The sequence below is a fragment of the Ascaphus truei genome, chromosome 1 (assembly GCF_040206685.1).
Source record: "Ascaphus truei isolate aAscTru1 chromosome 1, aAscTru1.hap1, whole genome shotgun sequence".
Classification (NCBI taxonomy): Eukaryota; Metazoa; Chordata; class Amphibia; order Anura; family Ascaphidae; genus Ascaphus; species Ascaphus truei.
This window is the reverse complement of record NC_134483.1, coordinates 530,413,905-530,437,692: the sequence shown is the minus strand read 5'-3', so window position 1 is coordinate 530,437,692 and position 23,788 is coordinate 530,413,905. Positions and strand designations below refer to the sequence as shown.

General features: G+C 50.8%; 1 protein-coding gene across 5 annotated transcripts in view; it reads right to left on the bottom strand.

The window, feature by feature from the left end:
- Nucleotides 1-23,788, bottom strand: part of PTPRA (protein tyrosine phosphatase receptor type A) — a 208,324-nt gene that overhangs the window by 54,102 nt on the left and 130,434 nt on the right. For 3 of the 5 annotated variants that reach the window (XM_075572537.1, XM_075572555.1, XM_075572546.1), the window contains 5 exons: nt 21,846-22,226; nt 15,924-15,941; nt 13,118-13,144; nt 7,183-7,267; nt 4,957-5,030 (listed from right to left, as the gene is read on the bottom strand). In XM_075572537.1, the coding sequence (XP_075428652.1) occupies nt 4,957-5,030; nt 7,183-7,267; nt 13,118-13,144; nt 15,924-15,941; nt 21,846-22,226 (585 nt within the window). Of the gene's footprint in view, nt 1-4,956; nt 5,031-7,182; nt 7,273-13,117; nt 13,145-15,923; nt 15,942-21,845; nt 22,227-23,788 lie in introns of those variants that run through there. The other 2 variants (XM_075572565.1, XM_075572575.1) reach the window with 2 other exon arrangements.

The following is a 23,788-nucleotide window of genomic DNA, read 5'->3' as shown; positions in this document are numbered from 1 at the left end:
CCGGGGTACACAGCCGTGTGTAAGTGCCGGGGTATACAGCAGTGTGTAAGTGCCGGGGTATACAGCAGTGTGTAAGTGCCGGGGTATACAGCAGTGTGTAAGTGCCGGGGTATACAGCAGTGTGTAAGTGCCGGGGTATACAGCAATGTGTAAGTGCCGGGGTATACAGCAATGTGTAAGTGCCGGGGTATACAGCAGTGTGTAAGTGCCGGGGTACACAGCAGTGTGTAAGTGCCGGGGCATACAGCAGTGTGTAAGTGCCGGGGTACACAGCAGTGTGTAAGTGCCGGGGTACACAGCAGTGTGTAAGTGCCGGGGTACACAGCAGTGTGTAAGTGCCGGGGTATACAGCAGTGTGTAAGTGCCGGGGTATACAGCAGTGTGTAAGTGCCGGGGTATACAGCAGTGTGTAAGTGCCGGGGTATACAGCAGTGTGTAAGTGCCGGGGTATACAGCAGTGTGTAAGTGCCGGGGTACACAGCAGTGTGTAAGTGCCGGGGTATACAGCAGTGTGTAAGTGCCAGGGTATACAGCAGTGTGTAAGTGCCGGGGTATACAGCAGTGTGTAAGTGCCGGGGTATACAGCAGTGTGTAAGTGCCGGGGTATACAGCAGTGTGTAAGTGCCGGGGTATACAGCAGTGTGTAAGTGCCGGGGTACACAGCAGTGTGTAAGTGCCGGGGTATACAGCAGTGTGTAAGTGCCGGGGTACACAGCAGTGTGTAAGTGCCGGGGTACACAGCCGTGTGTAAGTGCCGGGGTATACAGCAGTGTGTAAGTGCCGGGGTATACAGCAGTGTGTAAGTGCCGGGGTATACAGCAGTGTGTAAGTGCCGGGGTATACAGCAGTGTGTAAGTGCCGGGGTACACAGCAGTGTGTAAGTGCCGGGGTATACAGCAGTGTGTAAGTGCTGGGGTATACAGCAGTGTGTAAGTGCCGGGGTATACAGCAGTGTGTAAGTGCCGGGGTATACAGCAGTGTGTAAGTGCCGGGGTATACAGCAGTGTGTAAGTGCCGGGGTATACAGCAGTGTGTAAGTGCCGGGGTATACAGCCGTGTGTAAGTGCCGGGGTATACAGCAGTGTGTAAGTGCCGGGGTATACAGCCGTGTGTAAGTGCCGGGGTATACAGCCGTGTGTAAGTGCCGGGGTATACAGCAGTGTGTAAGTGCCGGGGTATACAGCAGTGTGTAAGTGCCGGGGTATACAGCAGTGTGTAAGTGCCGGGGTACACAGCAGTGTGTAAGTGCCGGGGTACACAGCAGTGTGTAAGTGCCGGGGTACACAGCAGTGTGTAAGTGCCAGGGTACACAGCAGTGTGTAAGTGCCGGGGTACACAGCAGTGTGTAAGTGCCGGGGTATACAGCCGTGTGTAAGTGCCGGGGTACAGGGTACACAGCAGTGTGTAAGTGCCGGGGTATACAGCAGTGTGTAAGTGCCGGGGTATACAGCAGTGTGTAAGTGCCGGGGTACAGGGTACACAGCAGTGTGTAAGTGCCGGGGTATACAGCAGTGTGTAAGTGCCGGGGTATACAGCAGTGTGTAAGTGCCGGGGTATACAGCCGTGTGTAAGTGCCGGGGTATACAGCAGTGTGTAAGTGCCGGGGTATACAGCAGTGTGTAAGTGCCGGGGTATACAGCCGTGTGTAAGTGCCGGGGTATACAGCAATGTGTAAGTGCCGGGGTACAGGGTACACAGCAGTGTGTAAGTGCCGGGGTACAGGGTACACAGCAGTGTGTAAGTGCCGGGGTACACAGCAGTGTGTAAGTGCCGGGGTATACAGCAGTGTGTAAGTGCCGGGGTATACAGCAGTGTGTAAGTGCCGGGGTATACAGCAGTGTGTAAGTGCCGGGGTACACAGCAGTGTGTAAGTGCCGGGGTACACAGCAGTGTGTAAGTGCCGGGGTATACAGCAGTGTGTAAGTGCCGGGGTATACAGCCGTGTGTAAGTGCCGGGGTATACAGCAGTGTGTAAGTGCCGGGGTATACAGCCGTGTGTAAGTGCCGGGGTATACAGCCGTGTGTAAGTGCCGGGGTATACAGCAGTGTGTAAGTGCCGGGGTATACAGCAATGTGTAAGTGCCGGGGTATACAGCAATGTGTAAGTGCCGGGGTATACAGCAGTGTGTAAGTGCCGGGGTATACAGCAATGTGTAAGTGCCAGGGTACACAGCAGTGTGTAAGTGCCGGGGTATACAGCAGTGTGTAAGTGCCGGGGTATACAGCCGTGTGTAAGTGCCGGGGTATACAGCAGTGTGCAAGTGCCGGGGTATACAGCAGTGTGTAAGTGCCGGGGTATACAGCAGTGTGTAAGTGCCGGGGTATACAGCAGTGTGTAAGTGCCGGGGTATACAGCAGTGTGTAAGTGCCGGGGTATACAGCAGTGTGTAAGTGCCGGGGTACACAGCAATGTGTAAGTGCCGGGGTATACAGCCGTGTGTAAGTGCCGGGGTACACAGCAGTGTGTAAGTGCCGGGGTATACAGCAGTGTGTAAGTGCCGGGGTATACAGCAGTGTGTAAGTGCCGGGGTACACAGCAGTGTGTAAGTGCCGGGGTACACAGCAGTGTGTAAGTGCCGGGGTATACAGCAGTGTGTAAGTGCCGGGGTATACAGCAGTGTGTAAGTGCCGGGGTATACAGCAGTGTGTAAGTGCCGGGGTATACAGCAGTGTGTAAGTGCCGGGGTATACAGCCGTGTGTAAGTGCCGGGGTATACAGCAGTGTGTAAGTGCCGGGGTATACAGCAGTGTGTAAGTGCCAGGGTACACAGCAGTGTGTAAGTGCCGGGGTATACAGCAGTGTGTAAGTGCCGGGGTATACAGCAATGTGTAAGTGCCGGGGTATACAGCCGTGTGTAAGTGCCGGGGTATACAGCAGTGTGTAAGTGCCGGGGTATACAGCAGTGTGTAAGTGCCGGGGTATACAGCAATGTGTAAGTGCCGGGGTATACAGCAGTGTGTAAGTGCCGGGGTATACAGCAGTGTGTAAGTGCCGGGGTATACAGCAGTGTGTAAGTGCCGGGGTACACAGCAGTGTGTAAGTGCCGGGGTACACAGCAGTGTGTAAGTGCCGGGGTATACAGCAGTGTGTAAGTGCCGGGGTATACAGCAGTGTGTAAGTGCCGGGGTATACAGCAATGTGTAAGTGCCGGGGTATACAGCAGTGTGTAAGTGCCGGGGTACACAGCAGTGTGTAAGTGCCGGGGTATACAGCAATGTGTAAGTGCCGGGGTATACAGCAGTGTGTAAGTGCCGGGGTATACAGCATGCTGGGGTTGTTGTTGCTCCTGCTGTGGTTGATTACGCCCTGTTGTTCTGATAATTACGTCGGCAGTAATTGATTTATTCAATTAATAATAATTATAGGATGCACTAGCACAGAGGTCCATGTTGGACTTGGCAACACATTCATTTTTTATTTAGGTTACAATAGCTTTTAGCGGATCAGCTTAATGTGGAAACACAGGTTCGGTCCCACATGAGCGTCGAGATTACCAACTCAAATGACTTAACCCAGGGGGGGGCTCAACTGCAGTCCTCAAGCCCCCCTCAACAGGTCAGGTTTTCAGGATATTCAAGCTTCAGCACTGGTGGGCTCAGTCAAGGAGTGAGTCCCTGATTGAGCCACCTGTGCTGAAGCTGGGATATCCTGAAAACCTGACCTGTTGGAGGGGCTTGAGGACTGGAGTGGAGCTCCCCCTCTAACATGATGAAAGGATGGGCCGCTGCTTCAAACAGCGGAGTGGCTTCCCTATAAGGGAAGATTCAGACAATCCTACAGAAAAACTTTTTCCCTTACGCTGGGTCACTATACGTGTCTCGTAGGCTGTGATGGTTTTATCTGCCCCCGGTGGTTGCAATGAGATAGTAAGGGCAGGTGCAGAGTAACACTACTTTTAAATCTTACTTTCGGTTTTCCAAGACTAAATATTGTATGAACGTTTCTAAAATATGGTCAGAATAGGTTGGAAATCAATGTAGAATTTAGCCACTGTACTGCTGCGTTGTTTTTTTTTTGTTTTGTTTTTTTTAAACACCGACTACCGATTGGACCAGCACAAGTACCTACAGACACGAGGTTATGAATATATCTCACTTGTCTCTTCCCTCTGGCAAGTAGAAACCTCACAAATATCTGGTTTCAAAAAGGCTGGTGAGGACTCGGAATAACCATACAACAAATAGCCTGCATACCGCATTCTGCTGGTCCAGAAAAAGGAACCAGTTCTCTACATCAGCAAACTTTATTCCCTGCGGCCCCCTGCCAGCAGTTCCACTATCTGCGCGTGCCCCCCTTACCTTGGATCCGGCGTCAGCATCATGTCGTCATGACGACACATCTAAGCCGCCACCGAAGCCAAGGTAAGTGAGGTTTACAGAGGTCTTCGCCGCTTCCCAGGCACTTAAGTGCCTTCGGGAAGCGCGCAGGGCCTCTGTAAACCCTGTGCCCCCCGCAGTCAGTCTCGCACCCCCCCCCCCCTCCATGCACCTCAGTTTGTACACCGCTGCTCTACATCACATGCACACTTATCTGCACTGTTCTTGCTCACAGAAACCCGACAGTGCAGCATGAGAGTCTAGAACTGCTGGATGAGGCTGTCATGTAGTGTATTGAACACAATAGGTGTAAAACAGCGCTCACTTTCTAGCTTTCAATGCAACGTGTTTTGGAAACGCGCCATTTCTCCCCCCCCCCGCGTCCGTGCCCCTAACAGAAAGATTTCTCCCTCTGCAGCGCATGAACATGCAGCATACAGCTTCAGCTCATTAACCTGTGTAGCGCCGGGCATTCTGCGTCATGTGTCCACATGCGACTGGCGCCCGGAAATGGTCATTCCCACCACCCCTGAAAAACGAGCGCGTATTTGGTACATTACAAGGACCCCTGGCATGCTGTACAAGGTCATTCATTACGGCCCTGCGAAGGTTATATGTCCTTGGAAAATCTCCCGTCACCTGTGTCATCAGCTCGGCCATTGGACAAGCGGAAGGAATTGGAGTGACTCCCGGCCTGCTTATATTTCTTGAACCTAAGAAAGAAAAAGGAAGTGAATTAATTATTCTGAAGATACTTTCCAGCCACAACACAACCACTGAGTATAAATGAGCATTAATCCAGTGATGGACAACAGCAATTTTTGCTGCAATTCGTCATAATCCAGCAACAGCCGTTTGGCTAAACCCAATAGACGTGAAAAAGAAAAAATGTGCACAAGCTCTAAAGACTAAAACACCAGTGTGACAATTGCAAAATATATATATATAAAGGCTGCCTAGTAATACTGTCAGTACTGACAGAGAAAGTGAAAGTGAAAACAAAGAAAAACCTGGCGCCAAGGGTAACTAGGTGCAAGTTTGTTCCTAAAGTTACCAGCTTTCTTAAAAACAATAGATGGCTGTGGTGTTAGTATCTGTGACAAAGTTGCATCCTGTAACAATATAGGCCAATGTTTGGCAAAAATATTCCTTATTTTGGGGGCCATAGCGTTATATTGTGTTATAAAGGAAATATTATTTTTCCCTTGGCTGTCCCCTTTGTCCTTATATTCCAGGAGTTTGTTCCTGTCCATATCTTGAACTAAAGAGATAGTATTCTCTAGTTCGTCTAAGGGATAGTTCCGATCTAGAAACTTATTTTTGAGTTCACCCGCCTGCTCTACAAAAGATTCCAACCTGGATGACCAGCGGTGTTCTCATTTGTCCAAACCATTTTATGGCATAGTTCTTTTTATTTAATAAATAGTTTTTATAGTCACTAGGAGTCTCTATGTTATATGTGCAGTGTGTGTATTAGTGTAGACCTGTTTTAACCCTACAGTGTTGCACTATGATCTGTGTCTGTTTGTGTTTTTTCCCCTATATGGCCTGTCAAGCAAGTGTGCTGATCCCCTGAGGAGTACAGGATTATCCAATGAACTTTTGGCGCCAGGTTTTTCTTTGTTTTCACTAAACCCAATAGACAAAACACAGATTACATTTACATGCAAATAATTAAACCTATGAATACTAAAAAAATAAAGCAATAACTAAGATCGCACGGTGCTGCACAAATGTGGGAGCTGTGGAAAGCCACACCAACAAGTCCCAGGTAACTTCTTTAAATATAGGGTTCAACAAAGTGCAGGAGTGAAGCATATTTCAGAGAGAGAGAAGCGCTAGAACAAGAGGTCATTCTCTGAAGCTGGAGGGTGGGCATGTTAAGTAGGGGAGATTAAGTACTTCTTCGTGGAACGGGTGGCGGATTCGTGGATTAGCCCAGGTGTGGCCAACTGCAGTCCTCAAGGGCCAACCAACAGGTCAGGTTTTAAGGATATCCCTGCTTCAGCACAGTTGGCTCAGTCAACAACTGTGCTGAAGCAGGGATATCCGTAAAACCTGACCTGGTGGTGGCCCTTGAGGACTGCAGTTGGCCGCCCCTGGATTAGCCTCTCAGCAGAGGTGGTGAAAGCTAGCACATTAAGGGAACTCAAAAATGCTTTGGGTAGTAAGAAGGGCTACCACAATGGTGCATGAAATAATATATATCATAAAACCTATTAGAAAAGACTAAAGGAGCATGACCCCCACATGTACAGGAGCAGGAGGGATGGTGAGGGAAGGGAGAAATATGATATCACTAAAAAGTGAGGGATACGATAAAAAAAATCCCTAACGGGGAAGAAAGTGGGTGCGGCGAGACACAGGGGGCAACGTTTCGGGGTCACTTATCCCTTCTACAGATCCATTCCCATAGTCACTAGTGGGACTACGGAGCTTCCCGACTCCCTCACAGCAAAACCCTCCCAGTGTTAAAACAAATGCAAATGAAGTCAAGGCGGGTGCATGCAGATTTGCGGGGGTTTTGGCACATTGTCAATTCATGTTCTTCACTTTTGCGCATTAATACATATCAGCAGTTCCAAGTATCATTGATCCTTTCGTATTTATTTGGAGTGCGGGGAACACTTTGTGTGTTCTATGTGTCCTTAGGAGAGACTAGGGGTCTCTTCATTGTTCTCCAGCACCCACCACATACTTATATCCCTATTGTATTTAATACACTAGGTAGTGCGGCCTATACAACATACTTTCTTTATTCTATTGATGTTTCTATGTAACGAAGATGCACAGCGGCTATAGAAGATTTACTGGAGATCCGTTAGGGCAGCGACAACGGAAAGGGAGAAGATCGCGCCCACTTACCTCAGCATGTACAGCACTATGATGATGAACACAATGACCAGCAGAGAGGACAGGGCCACCATTACCGCTATAATAGGGGTTTCATCTGTAATGAGAGAAACAATAGCGCATAAGCATAAAACAAACATCACTCGCAATTACAATAACCGCGCAGCGGTATAAAAGGTAACAAACAAAAGATATGGAAATGGTGTGCGTTTTCTAATGCAACATAAAGGCACGATATATTGCACGGTATATTGCAATTGGCATCTTTTAACTTTGATGACATGCCACTGCACAAAAGGTAACAGATCTCACTTACTGCAGCACTGTGTGTATTTTTAGGTTTCGAAACTCAAGTACGTGCGAGACGACACAAATATAATTAGACTTTGGCACAATACATGGGATAATGGGGTTTGCCATCACTTTGTTTTCATTTTCACACTTAAGTGGGCCCCATATTTTTGACTGTTACATGCAGTAAGCTTCTAAAGGAACAACCCACAGCAGTGGACACTGTTTGAGCCATGGGGTCTCATGGTGCAGAATCCCTAGAGCAGAAGATCCTCACCTCAGACTTAACCCCCATTTTGTATCTCTTACATCATAGCTGTAACCTCTGGGATCCTCATTGGCTTGGAGTCAGGAAGATATTCACTGGCCTGGAGTCAGGAAGATATTCACTAGCCATCGTGTTTAAGGGCTAATGCCCTCTTCTGCGATTACATTTCAGTGCAACCAAGAGGTCTCCCCGTGTAGGGATTCCCACACCTCTACCCAAAGATATCCCCTAATTCAGACCACTCCTAAAAAAGTGGGGTGAATGGAGCAGGCCGCTGCTTGAACACAGTGATGGTGAATATCTAAGTGCTGAACTTGCACAGAAAATGAGATCCGAGTAGAGAATGATCTAAGAAAAGTGAGCAGACCTGGTAGGATGGGGTCACCAATTGTATATTTAAGTTGGGTCAACTCTCCTCAGGATGCCCATCTTAGCATTATGTCAGGGAGGCATCACTGAGCAACAGCCAATATGTGACCCTGTCCACTGGATATGTGCAACTTTACTGCAGTAAAGCAGGGTGCTAAAGGGTGCAGGCAGGAGGTATTGAGGCCCTCCAGCGGATATGCTCTAAAGTAGAATTGGATGTACAAATAAAATAACCCATTTGGTTTACAGAAAAAAATATTTGGCATTTTACAATGGTCTATTGGTTTGATTTAATGTGTATGGAAGTCCAAGTCCAAGGTTAAGAATAATGCTCAGTTTTTACTTGCTAAATGTAACCAATACATTGTATGATGACACACTGGCTTGAAGGATGCTATGTCAAAGCAATGAAGAGATTTGGGTAGTGGTTATACATATAATTCGGGGAGCAAATACAGGTCAATACTATAATGTGGGGCATCAATCTTTATATCTGTAATGTACACGTCTTCCGGTTTCTTTCCTCTGGATAGAGATGGCATTAGCCGGTGTGCCTAAAAGTTGAGCGTCAAATGCCGGCCCCGCTATTAGCAACTTTCTCAGTTCATTCCAGAGAAAATGGAGGACATTCTTGCGCGTAATTACGGGCCAAATATCGCCAGCTTGGTGCATAATCCTCAGTGTGTCCATAACTTCTGTGTCTCACTCGCAGAGAACGAAGACACAGGCATTTCTCCTCCAGGTCCCCCAATTACTCTCCTACCTGATTTTATCTTCAACGTTCGGGCCAAATGGAATCGCTCCCGTCTCCCAGCTGGACAGGTCTGTCATTGACCATCACTTGCAGCTTACACCTTTTAAGGCCAGCTCTGCTATTGCTACCCCCATACATCAATAAGCAAATACAAATAATTCTGTACTGTACTGAAACAAAAACTGGTGCTGTCATCAATGTGACTATATACAGAGCCGGCTACAGTAGCAAGTTACAAGGTGGGTGGTTTTTACATACTGGGAGGTGTGGCCAGAATAAAAAGTGCAAAGTCCAAAGAAAAATTTACGTGTAAAATGTATATATAAATGTGGACAGAAATGAAGTTAAACCAGTAATTATATAAACGGCAGTAAAGCCAACAGAAGCGGACAAGTTGATGCAAGAAGGATTCCATGCAAAGCCGCTGCTAACCGTAAAGAAGACCTCCATGATAAAACCAAATACAGGGAGGGGGAGGGTCGTTAAGCAAGTTATAGCAACACGCACCTGGAGACTTGAAAAAAATATACATATTTTAACTGCATCTGTATTAAATGCAAGAGATCTGTTAAGCACGTTTCCCACATAGCTTTGTGCTAGAGAAGCCGGCGCCAACTTTAACTAGGCAGATTTTTATATTTTAACAAGAGGAGGAAAAGGAGCGCCTGAGAGGCAGAATGTCATACAGCGCATCCTATTATAATGTGTCAATCTCGTATCTCCCAACTCCTCAAATCACCTGCTCTGCTACTGCATGTGCCACTCTCCAGGTGGTTTATCTGCCTCGTGTCGTTAGTTGGCATCATGGGATCTTATGATGTGTTATGTGATGTCAGTTTTCATATTTTTATGACTCATGAATTAAACCTTGTACCCAGACAGTTATGCTGTGTACTTGTCTCCAAACGTTCCTGTTTGATGGTATGTTGGTGGGCAGTTGTATGGAAGAGAGCCCTTATGCATCAGTACTTGTTCACCGTTTTACACTAACAGGCCTGTGGGCATTACGGATGAGTGTGGAGACGTGGTGGCTACTGTTTCTGTAATCAACCTTCTGCAACATCCCCCTATAGAAAGGACCTGGCATCTGTCCTCTGTGTCCGCCTCCTGACTACCTTCCCCTGTACATCTAAACTCATGCAAAAGCAGAAAGGAAAGTGGTTTCGCAATTGGGGACACTGTTACCCCACCGCCTGAGATGGCGACCGATCCTATTCGGACGTTGTGGGAATGAAATGGACCCGTTTGTTCTGTAGTGTACAGGGGCTCCCCTCCCATTTCTAAAAACAAGGACTTCATTCTAAATATATTCACTACCGTTTGGTTACTTCCATTTAATTTCCTCTTATAGTTTAACGCAGGGGGTGCACAAACGTTCCCCGCTGCGCCCCTGCCTCCTTAACCTTGTCTTCTGCGTCAAATTACACCGAGAGGTCACAAAACCCTGTGGCGTTATTTGACGCCGCGTTGCCGAAGACAAGGTAAGGGAAGTTGCAGAGGCCTCACGTGATCGCCCGGCATTTCATTTCAATGCCTTGGGTAAGAGCGCGGGGCCTCTGCAATCGCCACCTCCCCCGGAAAATCTTGTGCCCCTTAGTTTGCGCACCCCCGATTTAACACACAGAAGAGCTTCTGCTTAATACAAATACTACTTCTAATATTTTTGTGATTTCATGGAAGAAAAGAATCACACAGCACCACCCAAATCCTAAATGGAGGATCACACATACTGTGCCGAGTACTGTAAGAACAAATTAGCCTAGAAACTTTTTCCCCAATACTCATTTATTCAGCAATGTATGCGTCATCCCTCATTGATGTAGTTTAAGGAACATTTTAGGTTGTGCTGTGCAGTTTTTTTTAGGGACGCACTGTACAATCTATTATAAGACCAAAAATATGTCCAAGCGCGCCAATTGTGTGGTGTGTGGTGTGTGGTGTGTGTGGTGTGTGGTGTGTGGTGTGTGGTGTGTGGTGTGTGGTGTGTGGTGTGTGGTGTGTGGTGTGTGGTGTGTGGTGTGTGGTGTGTGGTGTGTGGTGTGTGGTGTGTGGTGTGTGGTGTGTGGTGTGTGGTGTGTGGGGTGTGGGGTGTGGGGTGTGTGGTGTGTGTGGTGTGTGTGGTGTGTGTGTGGTGTGTGTGTGTGTGTGTGTGTGTGTGTGTGTGGTGTGTGGTGTGTGTGTGTGGTGTGTGTGGTGTGTGTGTGGTGTGTGGGTGTGGTGTGTGTGTGTGGTGTGTGTGTGGTGTGTGTGGTGTGTGTGGTGTGGGTGTGTGGGTGTGTGGTGTGTGGCGTGTGAAAAACAATGGTCATTTGAAGACCTAAACAGTAGACTATATATTGTATAAATCAGGGGTGTGCAAACTTCTTGAGCTGCGGCCCCCTTCCTGGGAGCCGCAGCATTTGCGCCCCCCTCTCCCAATGGCTCGGCGTCAAATGACGTCGCGGGTCATGTGGCGTCGTGTCACATGACCCCATTGCGTCATTTGATGCCGCGTTGCCATGGCAATGCTAACCCCTAGACATTCTACCGCCCCCCCTGGGGGGCATGCCCCCTAGTTTGTGCACCGCTGGTATAAATGATATAGTAACCAAGAATGACTCCGTCTTTGAAAGTCACAAATAAACAGTGCAATATAAGAGAGTGCGCATGTGATGGTAAACAATTCAAACACCGCTAGACAATATTGAAAAACTTCCCTTTAGGAAAAGAGGGGATTCTGTGCAGCAGATGTGGGACAGCCCTCGTCACAGTGGGTTTTTATACCTACATGCCTGTTTGCATTTATTTTCTTGTACGTGCGCATATCACCTTTTTTTTATGAATACACTTTATTTTAAATACTACACTAGGAGGGTCTTGCTCTTTCTTTTTGACAATCTATGATACATAGCAATATATTTGGAAGAACGACGTCCCCGTCTTTGGGAGCAGAATAGCCAGTAGAGAAGAGATAGAAGGGGATTTTGAAATGCAAGTTGCAGTTTTATGTACGATTGTGAGAAAATGAGGCTCATCCACTGGAAAACACACTGTAAATTGAGCAAATCATTACCGACTGCACACTTTACGGCAGCAATATCCCCTAACTAGCCCCCTTTATTCAGGATTGGAATCAGGAGATCCTTCAAAGCTGAACAGCGCTATTTTCAGCTCCGTGGATCCCACTGCCCACAAAATGTTACCGGTGTTACCGCCTGGTTTTTAAAGTGTGGGAAGCTGCAACCATGGTGATGCGTCTTTCTATTGGTTAGCGATTTGGCCAGCGATTTGGCAGCCATTTGTTTCTCCTGGAGGGAGATTGGAAAGTTGGGAAGCATGGAGGAATGTTGGAAAGTTGGGAAGCATGGAGGAATGCGGACAACTTCTCAAGAGACCCGCGACCGCTGCTCAACCTCTTTAGAAGCAGATCCGTTAATCACCGCTCTGCTTTATGAAATCACGCTCAGAATGGCTAGTTTAGCGCAATGCATTATGGGTAGCGACTTCGGAAAGCAGAGCGGTGATTGACAGCCCTGCTTCTCGAGAGGTTCTGTCGCCGCCGTGGCTTTTCCTGCACCCGCCCCCTGCAATGGGCGAGCGGCCTCCAGTCACGGTACCAGTGCAGGGAAGTAACGTTTTTCAACACCCGACAACCTCCAATGGCTGAGAAGCAGCATGGACATCCTCCCAACCAAGCCATAAATGGGATCACAATCAAGCCAATTCCTACTGAGATTAGCATGTTACCCAGGACTGGAATTTTGGATCTCTCAAGAGCCAGGCCGTTTCCCTTCGCATAAATGATAATTTCTCTATTTGGATTGGAGCTATAGCAGATACCTGGAACGTCAGAAACAAACCACTCTGTCACAAGTGACGGTCACCGGTACAATGAACTTGTGATTGCACCGACCGGCCAAAACAGCTCCTTAGAGTGTTCCATTCATCCACAATGTATCAGTGCTTGCACTTCCATATCGAACACACATTGCTTTTCACTTTTTTCAAAATCAGACCTGGTTTGTAGAAGTTAATAAGGCAAATTGAATAAAAAAAACACTGCTTATCCTGTAAGAACGGCTTTGACTTGAGATACACGGAAGTTATAAAGACCCACTCCTTCAAGACATCCTATACACAACACAAACCTTGATTCACATAAAAGGTAGGTTCAACTATAACCCTAATACGATGCATAAGTGTACTGTTTCAACACAAGCAGATGAACGGCAGAAGCACAACTTATAAGATACTAGGCAGAGAACATGACAAAGAAGGGTTCTCACCTCTTCTCTCCTCCGAACCGGGGTCACCTGCATAAGAAGACAGGAATTCTTATTTTAAATTCGTTCACAATCTAAATGCTGCCCTAGGTGATAAACATTTAAACACACGCACATACAGTACACATACACAACGTCCCCTGGCCGTCGCACAGACGTCACCAGGCCGTCGCACGGACGTCACCAGGCCTCACAATGACCTTACCAGCCCGTCCCATTAAAGTTTTCCAACTTTCTACACTCCTCCATACACTGCAAAGTTTCATTATCATGTGGTCAGATAAGACATCCAATACAAATCTCGGGAATGCATCAGACTAACATAACTATCTGCCTTAAAGAGAAGACATCTAGGCATTTATTTCCAAACACCCGCTTACTTGATCACTCTCCAAAAAATAGAAGAAAAAAACAAAAAAAATAGAGTGAATCAACATGCCTCATACACGGTTTAAAAGAACAATACCTAATAGCAAACCAAAAAACATTGTATAAAGATTTGAACATAACTATTCTTAAAGCAAAATTGTGTCTTATTTTGTTACTTTCGATATTAAGTAAGCTGCAGTATAAGCTGACGGTTTTTAAACTATTTATTTTTTTCCCATTCAATATGTGCATCAATACATTTTTATGATGTTGCCAATGGCTTAATAAATAATATTTTTATACGTTTTTGAGCGATCCCGCCTTATCCTTCTTCCTTTTTCAGCAGTGCACCGCTTATTTCTTCCCCCACGGGACTCCAATTCCATTTTTTTTATTATAGGATAGAAATTTCACCCACAATTTAACAAAGTTTAACTCAATAATCATGTCTTTTTTTTTTTTCATCTAGTGAAGAAAGTGCAAAAGAAATGCCTCCATGGCGAACCATATTAGGGGATTTTATTGGATACCTTACATCCCTGACGAAGCTAGCTGCGCCAGACTGCAGGAAAGGAGAAGGAATCCCGTTACCCAACTCCATACTGGTCACGCCCCCAGCTGACGTCATCATGCACGGAACTTCCGCATTTAACTGCAGGAGATCCCCTGAAACGCGCGGGAGGCTGTGAGGAGGGCGTTTAAGCATCAAGTAACTGAGCAGTGATTAGGAGCATTTGCAGGGGAGGTTTAGGACTGAGGAGCCGGCTTTGCTGTGTTCCTTACATGCTTACCAATGTAACACACTGTGCGAGTGAATTTTAATCACTATTTTAAATCCAATAAAATCACCTAGTATACTTCACCACAGAGGCATTTCTTTAATCTTTCTTCTAGGCTTTCTTCCCTTCGTCATTCTTGGGCTCGGGGATTACCCCTATGCAAAGCAGCAAGAGGCTGGTTCAGCAATTACTCAAAGTGAATATTCCTTTCATTCCCATCCATTAACTATTCACCAGCATCATGTATCCTACTGTTTCTCAGATTATTGTTTTGCCAATTATTAGATCTGTTGCATTATTGTTGATATATATTGGTTTCAGCATTAATTGTGCTTATAATATTTACAGCGCTTTCTCTGAGCGCACAACATGGGTTGTTAGCTTTTTCGTGCTTTGGTTGTTACCATGCAGGCTTCCAGGTTACCGTGTTTTAAGTAAGCGGTCATTGGTGTTGGAGGAGATTTTACCATTACATCAGGGGCGGCCAACGCCAGTCCTCAAGGGCCACCAACAGGTCAGGTTTTCTGGATATCCCTGCTTTGGCACAGGTGGTGCAATAAGACTGAGCCACTGCTCAAGCCACCTGTGCTGAAGCAGGGATATCCTGAAAACCTGACCTGTTGGTGGCCCTTGTGGACAGGGGTTGGCCGCCCCTGTATTACGTTCTCTCCTGCCAGTGGAAGACCCAAATGCTGTTTTATAGACATTATGTAATGAATTAGACTGTTTAATTTATGCTTCAGAGCGAGACTGCACATTGCTTTTCCTCACGGGTTATTTCCATTTATTTGTGCCGCTTTCTCTCTGTTTGCGATGATATTCTTAAGACCGGTTTATAAATCTGGTCCCATCACTGCATTCTGGAGGTTTCCGCAGTCCTTGGGTAGAAGTGAGTTAACAAATGCAGTATTGCCCAAAACACAAGGCTCTAAATCAGTCCTCAAGGGCCACCAACAGGCCAGGTTTTAAGGATATCCCTGCTTCAGCAGTGGCTCAGTCGACGACTGAGGGATAGCCTGAAAACCTGATCCGTTGGTGGCCCTTGAAGTCTGGAGTTGCCCAGCCCTGCTCTCAATGCTTCTTTCATTTGAATGGGTTTTAAGTGGTTTTCCAGCGCCAAAAGGTATCTCACGGAATAGCCCCACTTAGTAAATATGGGCCTCAGTCCATATTAACACCATGTCTCATGGAATGTAGAATCAAAATCACCCTCATGTTTGGCCACACGAGCTGGTGGTGAGACATAGGATCAGGCTCATGTTATCATTGGCTTGAAATGTAATAAAACTTATTATTATAAGAGCCTCTGAGCCCCCAGGATATTGGGTAATGGGGACCCCAACCCTCAGGAAACGGTCTGCTCCACCGTCCTCTAACCTCCAACCCCCCCATATATCTGATCTTTTTAACAGAAACCTGAGGGCTCCTCAGCGGTTGTAGGAACACGATTCAGCGGCAACCAAGGTTCAGTGAAGAACATGAAGTCTACGGTTGAGGGGATGTGCGCTGTAACGTCCGGCGTGAGGCCGAGCTTCCAAAGTCCCTTCTATGTGTTAATCAGTGTGCAAAGCAATGAGTGACAGTGTGTTCCCTGGCACCAAAGGGAGTTACATGGAGTGCCTAAAAACCGCCCAGAGAGTAGGAAAAATACCGGGTCTTACCGTGGCCTTCTGTTTCACCTGCAAATACAAAGAAACAAAGACCATTACCCTTAGCTAGGCAATCAACATTACAAGGATGACATTTATAGCTGAATTGGTTATGTACAAATTGTTCTTACTTTGCTTTTTTTTCCTCACTTAAAGCAACAATCCTGCCCACTGACATATATCTCAGTCACAAATGCTATAATATATGGACTCATACACAGTCCCTGCTTCAGCACATGTGGCTCAATGAGTCCCTGCTTCAGCACATGTGGCTCAATGAGTCCCTGCTTCAGCACAGGGGGTGTTGCCTCTGATTGAGCCACGTGTGCTGAAGCAGGGATATCCTTAAAATCTGACCTGTTGGTGAAGGGAGATGGGGGGCTTGAAGACGCGTTGAGAGCCCCCGAGTTAGTCTATGCAGTTAATTCACACCGTCTAATATGGTTTGAGATATTAACCGATTGTACTGGTATGCATTAACTTTGCGCTTCTGCACACGCGCACACACACGCGCACACACACACACACACACACACTTTTGACGATAGCCTAACGCACGGTGACATGTATAAATGCAGAGAGTAATTAGGATGGGTTTCGGTTATTTGTACATGTTTACTCAGGATAAAGGGCCTGACAGCTGATAGCGTGTTACTGATCGCGTGTTACTGATAGCGTGTTACTGAGCCTTTTAATGTTACCATGTGCACGTCATGTTCCGCAGGAATTCCATGTCGCAGGAGCTGCCAGATCAGAGCATGAAGGGCCGGGGCGGAGGGTTTCACTTCATGCTGTTATGGCTCAGATCCGACGTGCAGGGTTTTTATAGGTCAAACGTCACAATAAATAAAAAGCACTTCTAAGATAGTTATTGTCATAAACACATTTCTGAAATGTGGAGATTTCCCACAAAATATGTATTTTCAAAGGAAAGGCTTTATTTTCAGCGCTTCTGCGGAAGGTTTCAGGAGTGACACCTCCAACAGAGGGACACGCAACAGCCTTCTGCATATAGGCGTTCAAATAAAGAGATATACACTATTTTATACCCACTGCCTTTCTCTCCCTCTCGCTGCACCCACTGCCCCCCTCTCTCGCTGCACCCAATGCCCCTCTCTCTCTCTCGCTGCACCCAATGCCCCCTCTCTCTCGCTGCACCCAATGCCCCTCTCTCTCTCATGCTGTACCCACTGTCTCTCCCTCTCGCTGCACCCACTGCCCCCCTCTCTCGCTGTACCCACTGTCTCTCCCTCTCGCTGCACCCACTGCCCCCCTCTCTCGCTGTACCCACTGTCTCTCTCTCTCATGCTGTACCCACTGTCTCTCTCTCTCTCGCTGCACCCACTGCCCCCTCTCTCTCGCTGCTCCCACTGCCCCCCTCTCTCGCTGCACCCACTGCCCCTCTCTCGCTGCTCCCACTGCCCCCCTCTCTCGCTGCACCCACTGCCCCCCTCTCTCTCTCGCTGCTCCCACTGCCCCCCTCTCTCGCTGCACCCACTGCCCCCCTCTCTCTCGCTGCACCCACTGCCCCCCTCTCTCTCGCTGCACCCAATGCCCCTCTCTCTCTCATGCTGTACCCACTGTCTCTCCCTCTCGCTGCACCCACTGCCCCCCTCTCTCGCTGCACCCAATGCCCCTCTCTCTCTCATGCTGTACCCACTGTCTCTCTCTCATGCTGCACCCACTGTCTCTCTCTCTCATGCTGCACCCACTGTCCCCTCTCTCTCGCTGCACCCACTGCCCCCTCTCTCTCGCTGCTCCCACTGCCCCCCTCTCTCGCTGCACCCACTGCCCCCTCTCTCTCGCTGCACCCACTGCCCCCCTCTCTCGCTGCACCCACTGCCCCCTCTCTCTCGCTGCACCCACTGCCCCCCTCTCTCTCGCTGCACCCACTGCCCCCCTCTCTCTCGCTGCACCCACTGCCCCCCTCTCTCTCGCTGCACCCACTGCCCCCCTCTCTCTCGCTGCACCCACTGCCCCCTCTCTCTCGCTGCACCCACTGCCCCCTCTCTCTCGCTGCACCCACTGCCCCCCTCTCTCTCGCTGCACCCACTGCCCCCCTCTCTCGCTGCACCCACTGCCCCCCTCTCTCGCTGCACCCACTGCCCCCCTCTCTCGCTGCACCCACTGCCCCCCTCTCTCGCTGCACCCACTGCCCCCCTCTCTCGCTGCACCCACTGCCCCCCTCTCTCGCTGCACCCACTGCCCCCCTCTCTCTCTGCACCCACTGCCCCCCTCTCTCTCTCTGCTCCCACTGCCCCCCTCTCTCTCTCTGCACCCACTGCCCCCTCTCTCTCGCTGCACCCACTGCCCCCTCTCTCTCGCTGCACCCACTGCCCCCCTCTCTCTCGCTGCACCCACTGCCCCCTCTCTCTCGCTGCACCCACTGCCCTCTCTCTCTCGCTGCACCCACTGCCCCCTCTCTCTCTCGCTGCACCCACTGCCCCCCTCTCTCTCTCGCTGCACCCACTGCCCCCCTCTCTCTCTCGCTGCACCCACTGCCCCCCTCTCTCTCTCGCTGCACCCACTGCCCCCCTCTCTCTCTCGCTGCACCCACTGCCCCCCTCTCTCTCTCGCTGCACCCACTGCCCCTCTCTCTCTCTCGCTGCACCCACTGCCCCTCTCTCTCTCTCGCTGCACCCACTGCCCCTCTCTCTCTCTCGCTGCACCCACTGCCCCTCTCTCTCTCTCGCTGCACCCACTGCCCCTCTCTCTCTCTCTCGCTGCACCCACTGCCTCTCTCTCGCTGCACCCACTGCCTCTCTCTCGCTGCACCCACTGCCTCTCTCTCGCTGCACCCACTGCCTCTCTCTCGCTGCACCCACTGCCTCTCTCTCGCTGCACCCACTGCCCCTCTCTCTCTCACTCTCGCTGCACCCACTGCCCCTCTCTCTCTCGCTGCACCCACTGCCCCTCTCTCTCTCGCTGCACCCACTGCCCCTCTCTCTCGCTGCACCCACTGCCCCTCTCTCTCTCTCGCTGCACCCACTGCCCCTCTCTCTCTCGCTGCACCCACTGCCCCTCTCTCTCTCGCTGCACCCACTGCCCCTCTCTCTCTCGCTGCACCCACTGCCCCTCTCTCTCTCGCTGCACCCACTGCCCCTCTCTCTCTCGCTGCACCCACTGCCCCTCTCTCTCTCGCTGCACCCACTGCCCCTCTCTCACTCTCGCTGCACCCACTGCCCCTCTCTCACTCTCGCTGCACCCACTGCCCCTCTCTCACTCTCGCTGCACCCACTGCCCCTCTCTCACTCTCGCTGCACCCACTGCCCCTCACTCTCGCTGCACCCACTGCCCCTCTCACTCTCGCTGCACCCACTGCCCCTCTCTCACTCTCGCTGCACCCACTGCCCCTCTCTCACTCTCGCTGCACCCACTGCCCCTCTCTCACTCTCGCTGCACCCACTGCCCCTCTCTCACTCTCGCTGCACCCACTGCCCCCTCTCTCTCGCTGCTCCCACTGCCCCCCTCTCTCGCTGCACCCACTGCCCCCTCTCTCTCGCTGCACCCACTGCCCCCCTCTCTCGCTGCACCCACTGCCCCTCTCTCTCTCATGCTGTACCCACTGTCTCTCTCTCTCATGCTGTACCCACTGTCTCTCTCTCTCATGCTGCACCCACTGCCCCCTCTCTCTCGCTGCACCCACTGCCCCCTCTCTCTCGCTGCACCCACTGCCCCCTCTCTCTCGCTGCACCCACTGCCCCCCTCTCTCTCGCTGCACCCACTGCCCCCCTCTCGCTGCACCCACTGCCCCCCTCTCTCTCGCTGCACCCACTGCCCCCCTCTCTCTCGCTGCACCCACTGCCCCCTCTCTCTCGCTGCACCCACTGCCCCCCTCTCTCTCGCTGCACCCACTGCCCCCCTCTCTCTCGCTGCACCCACTGCCCCCTCTCTCTCGCTGCACCCACTGCCCCCTCTCTCTCGCTGCACCCACTGCCCCCCTCTCTCTCACTGCACCCACTGCCTCCTCTCTCTCGCTGCACCCACTGCCCCCCTCTCTCGCTGCACCCACTGCCCCCTCTCGCTGCACCCACTGCCCCCTCTCGCTGCACCCACTGCCCCCTCTCTCGCTGCACCCACTGCCCCCCTCTCTCTCTCTGCACCCACTGCCCCCTCTCTCTCGCTGCACCCACTGCCCCCTCTCTCTCGCTGCACCCACTGCCCCCTCTCTCTCGCTGCACCCACTGCCCCCCTCTCTCTCGCTGCACCCACTGCCCCCCTCTCTCTCGCTGCACCCACTGCCCCCTCTCTCTCTCGCTGCACCCACTGCCCCCCTCTCTCTCTCTCGCTGCACCCACTGCCCCCCTCTCTCTCTCTCGCTGCACCCACTGCCCCCCTCTCTCTCTCGCTGCACCAACTGCCCCCCTCTCTCTCTCGCTGCACCCACTGCCCCCTCTCTCTCTCGCTGCACCCACTGCCCCCCTCTCTCTCTCGCTGCACCCACTGCCTCTCTCTCTCTCGCTGCACCCACTGCCCCTCTCTCTCTCGCTGCACCCACTGCCCCTCTCTCTCTCGCTGCACCCACTGCCCCTCTCACTCTCGCTGCACCCACTGCCCCTCTCTCTCTCGCTGCACCCACTGCCCCTCTCTCTCTCGCTGCACCCACTGCCCCTCTCTCTCTCTCGCTGCACCCACTGCCCCTCTCTCACTCTCGCTGCACCCACTGCCCCTCTCTCACTCTCGCTGCACCCACTGCCCTTCTCTCACTCTCGCTGCACCCACTGCCCCTCTCTCTCTCGCTGCACCCACTGCCCCTCTCTCACTCTTGCTGCACCCACTGCTCACTCTCGCTGCACCCACTGCCCCTCTCTCACTCTCGCTGCACCCACTGCCCCCCTCTCTCACTGCACCCACTGCCTCCTCTCTCTCGCTGCACCCACTGCCCCCCTCTCTCGCTGCACCCACTGCCCCCCTCTCGCTGCACCCACTGCCCCCTCTCGCTGCACCCACTGCCCCCTCTCGCTGCACCCACTGCCCCCTCTCTCTCGCTGCACCCACTGCCCCCTCTCTCGCTGCACCCACTGCCCCCCTCTCTCTCTCTGCACCCACTGCCCCCTCTCTCTCGCTGCACCCACTGCCCCCTCTCTCTCGCTGCACCCACTGCCCCCTCTCTCTCGCTGCACCCACTGCCCCCCTCTCTCTCGCTGCACCCACTGCCCCCCTCTCTCTCGCTGCACCCACTGCCCCCTCTCTCTCTCGCTGCACCCACTGCCCCCCTCTCTCTCTCTCGCTGCACCCACTGCCCCCCTCTCTCTCTCGCTGCACCAACTGCCCCCCTCTCTCTCTCGCTGCACCCACTGCCCCCTCTCTCTCTCGCTGCACCCACTGCCCCCCTCTCTCTCTCGCTGCACCCACTGCCTCTCTCTCTCTCGCTGCACCCACTGCCCCTCTCTCTCTCGCTGCACCCACTGCCCCTCTCTCTCTCGCTGCACCCACTGCCCCTCTCACTCTCGCTGCACCCACTGCCCCTCTCTCTCTCGCTGCACCCACTGCCCCTCTCTCTCTCGCTGCACCCACTGCCCCTCTCTCTCTCTCGCTGCACCCACTGCCCCTCTCTCACTCTCGCTGCACCCACTGCCCCTCTCTCACTCTCGCTGCACCCACTGCCCCTCTCTCACTCTCGCTGCACCCACTGCCCCTCTCTCTCTCGCTGCACCCACTGCCCCTCTCTCACTCTCGCTGCACCCACTGCTCACTCTCGCTGCACCCACTGCCCCTCTCTCACTCTCGCTGCACCCACTGCCCCTCTCTCACTCTCGCTGCACCCACTGCCGTTCGACTGAGCCACTTATTGAGCCACCTTTTCTGAAGCAGGGATATCCTTAAAACCTGCCCTGCTGGTGGCCTTTGAGGACTGGCGTTGCCCAACCTGCCATAGTGGGCAACCTGACATGCCAAGGTGGGCAGCGTTGCACATTATACGTCTGACAGTACCTGCAGAAGTAAAGCTTTCAGTCGCAGAAGTTTCAGATGTAGAAGCAAGGACTCCGTCACCGTCTGTCGTCCTCCCATCCGTGGCTGGTACAACAGGGGGACTTGTTCCGTTGATTACGGTGGGAGAAGGCGAAGTAACATTTGTGAACTCGGTATGGTTGTTGAAGTCTGCATCGCCGGCTGTGGGGGTGGGGGTGGGGGTGGATTCCCCGCCGGGCACGTTGGACATCGGCGCGATGATCACAGCCGCTCTGGTTGTCAAGGGGAGGACTGAGCTCTTGTTTAAACTGTCTGGGCCTGCAATGGCGCCATTGGTAGGCGCCACACTGGATGCTGGTTCTGTTGCGCTGGTTGTAACGTTGGCTCCTGTTGTGGGGGAGACTGAAAACATACCAGAGAAAAGCAAGAATGACTAAAATGTAACGCAAATCTAAAAACGGAGGGCAGGGGGGGGAAAAAAATTGTAGAGAAAAAAAATACATAATCTAAATAAGAATTAAGTTTCAGGGGTACCCCAAACTTTTTTTACACCCTTTTGTGTACCTCAGATTGTTGGCTTTACATCCAACATAAATCTCAGCTCTGACCCCTGGTTACAGTCCTCCTCCCCCACCTCTCAGACGGAACCCGTGTCTGTCTTACCTTTTACCCCTACAGTGCTTAGACCTCTCTCACCCGCCTCTCCCTGCATATCGTTCTCTCAATATTCATCAAGCAAGTTCTGTTTCCATGTTAAAAGCCCAGTTGAAAAGAAGCATCTCTGAATGAGTTACACCAGCCCTGACTCCAGATGTCCGGGACCTCCCTCACTGCCCTTTTACTCACTACGGTGTCTACGCCTCCCATTATACAACTTAGATTGTACGCTCCTCAAAGCAGTCTCTGCCTTTGCCTTATATTATAAATGTCCATGCTTTTCAGCTGTGTGTAAAGGATCCCCACGTGTTATTTTGTATAGCGCTGCATACACTGTCTGTGCCATCTAAATCAAATCTATCCACACGGCACACAGTACAAACACAGTGTGACAGTAACATCAAGTAGTGGTAAAGTACAGTAACAATGAGAAGCTGTCACAATCGGGTGCTATATCCTACAGAACAGGCGCGGCCAACTCCAGTCCTCAACGGCCCACCAACAGGTCAGGTTTTCAGGATATCCCTGCTTCAGCATAGGTGGCTCAGTCAACGACCTGTGCTGAATCAGGGATATCCTTAAAACCTGACCTGTTTGCGGCCCACCCGAGCTGCAGAAGGTCAGCACAGTTCATCCCGTGGACCTCCAGTGTGTTTATATAAACGTGATCACGCCACTATGCTGAGCTTGCGACCGCACTAAATGGTTCGTTTCTTCCCGACCCGAGACGATGCATCTTATTAATAAATGAAACCTCTTTCATGCGAAGCGTCTTTAATGTATCATTTCACAGCCCCGGGCCAATAAATGAGCAGGCTGGGAGTCACAGATAACAGATTACATTAGTCCACTGCTGTTAATGGCGCTATTATGGAGCAGGCAACTTTTAGGATTCTCCAGTACCCCTATTTATTCATTTAGTCGACACTTAAATCAAAGCTTTATAACTAATCCTTCTTGGGAAGGGTTGCACTACAGAATGGGTAACAGGCAAAGACCAAGCCGTAACATCAAGTCACAGTGATAGAGTTAAGATATTGGGCTTCTCAGAGCATCCATCAAGGTGAATTATAACTAAGCAAGTACAAAGGATTATTATTATAATGCAGAAACGGTTCTTAATAGGTTGATATTTTTATTTCTGGCACCCAGAAGAGTATTGGAGATGTGGATACAGCATTAAGGCTCTGATGCTGCAGTGTTCATGCTATGCCACCTGCCAGAACATGACTGAGTGGGTGGTACCAGGGATTTCCCTACTCACATTACAACCCTAATCAGATCCAATTCACTTCTTTCACTACCTT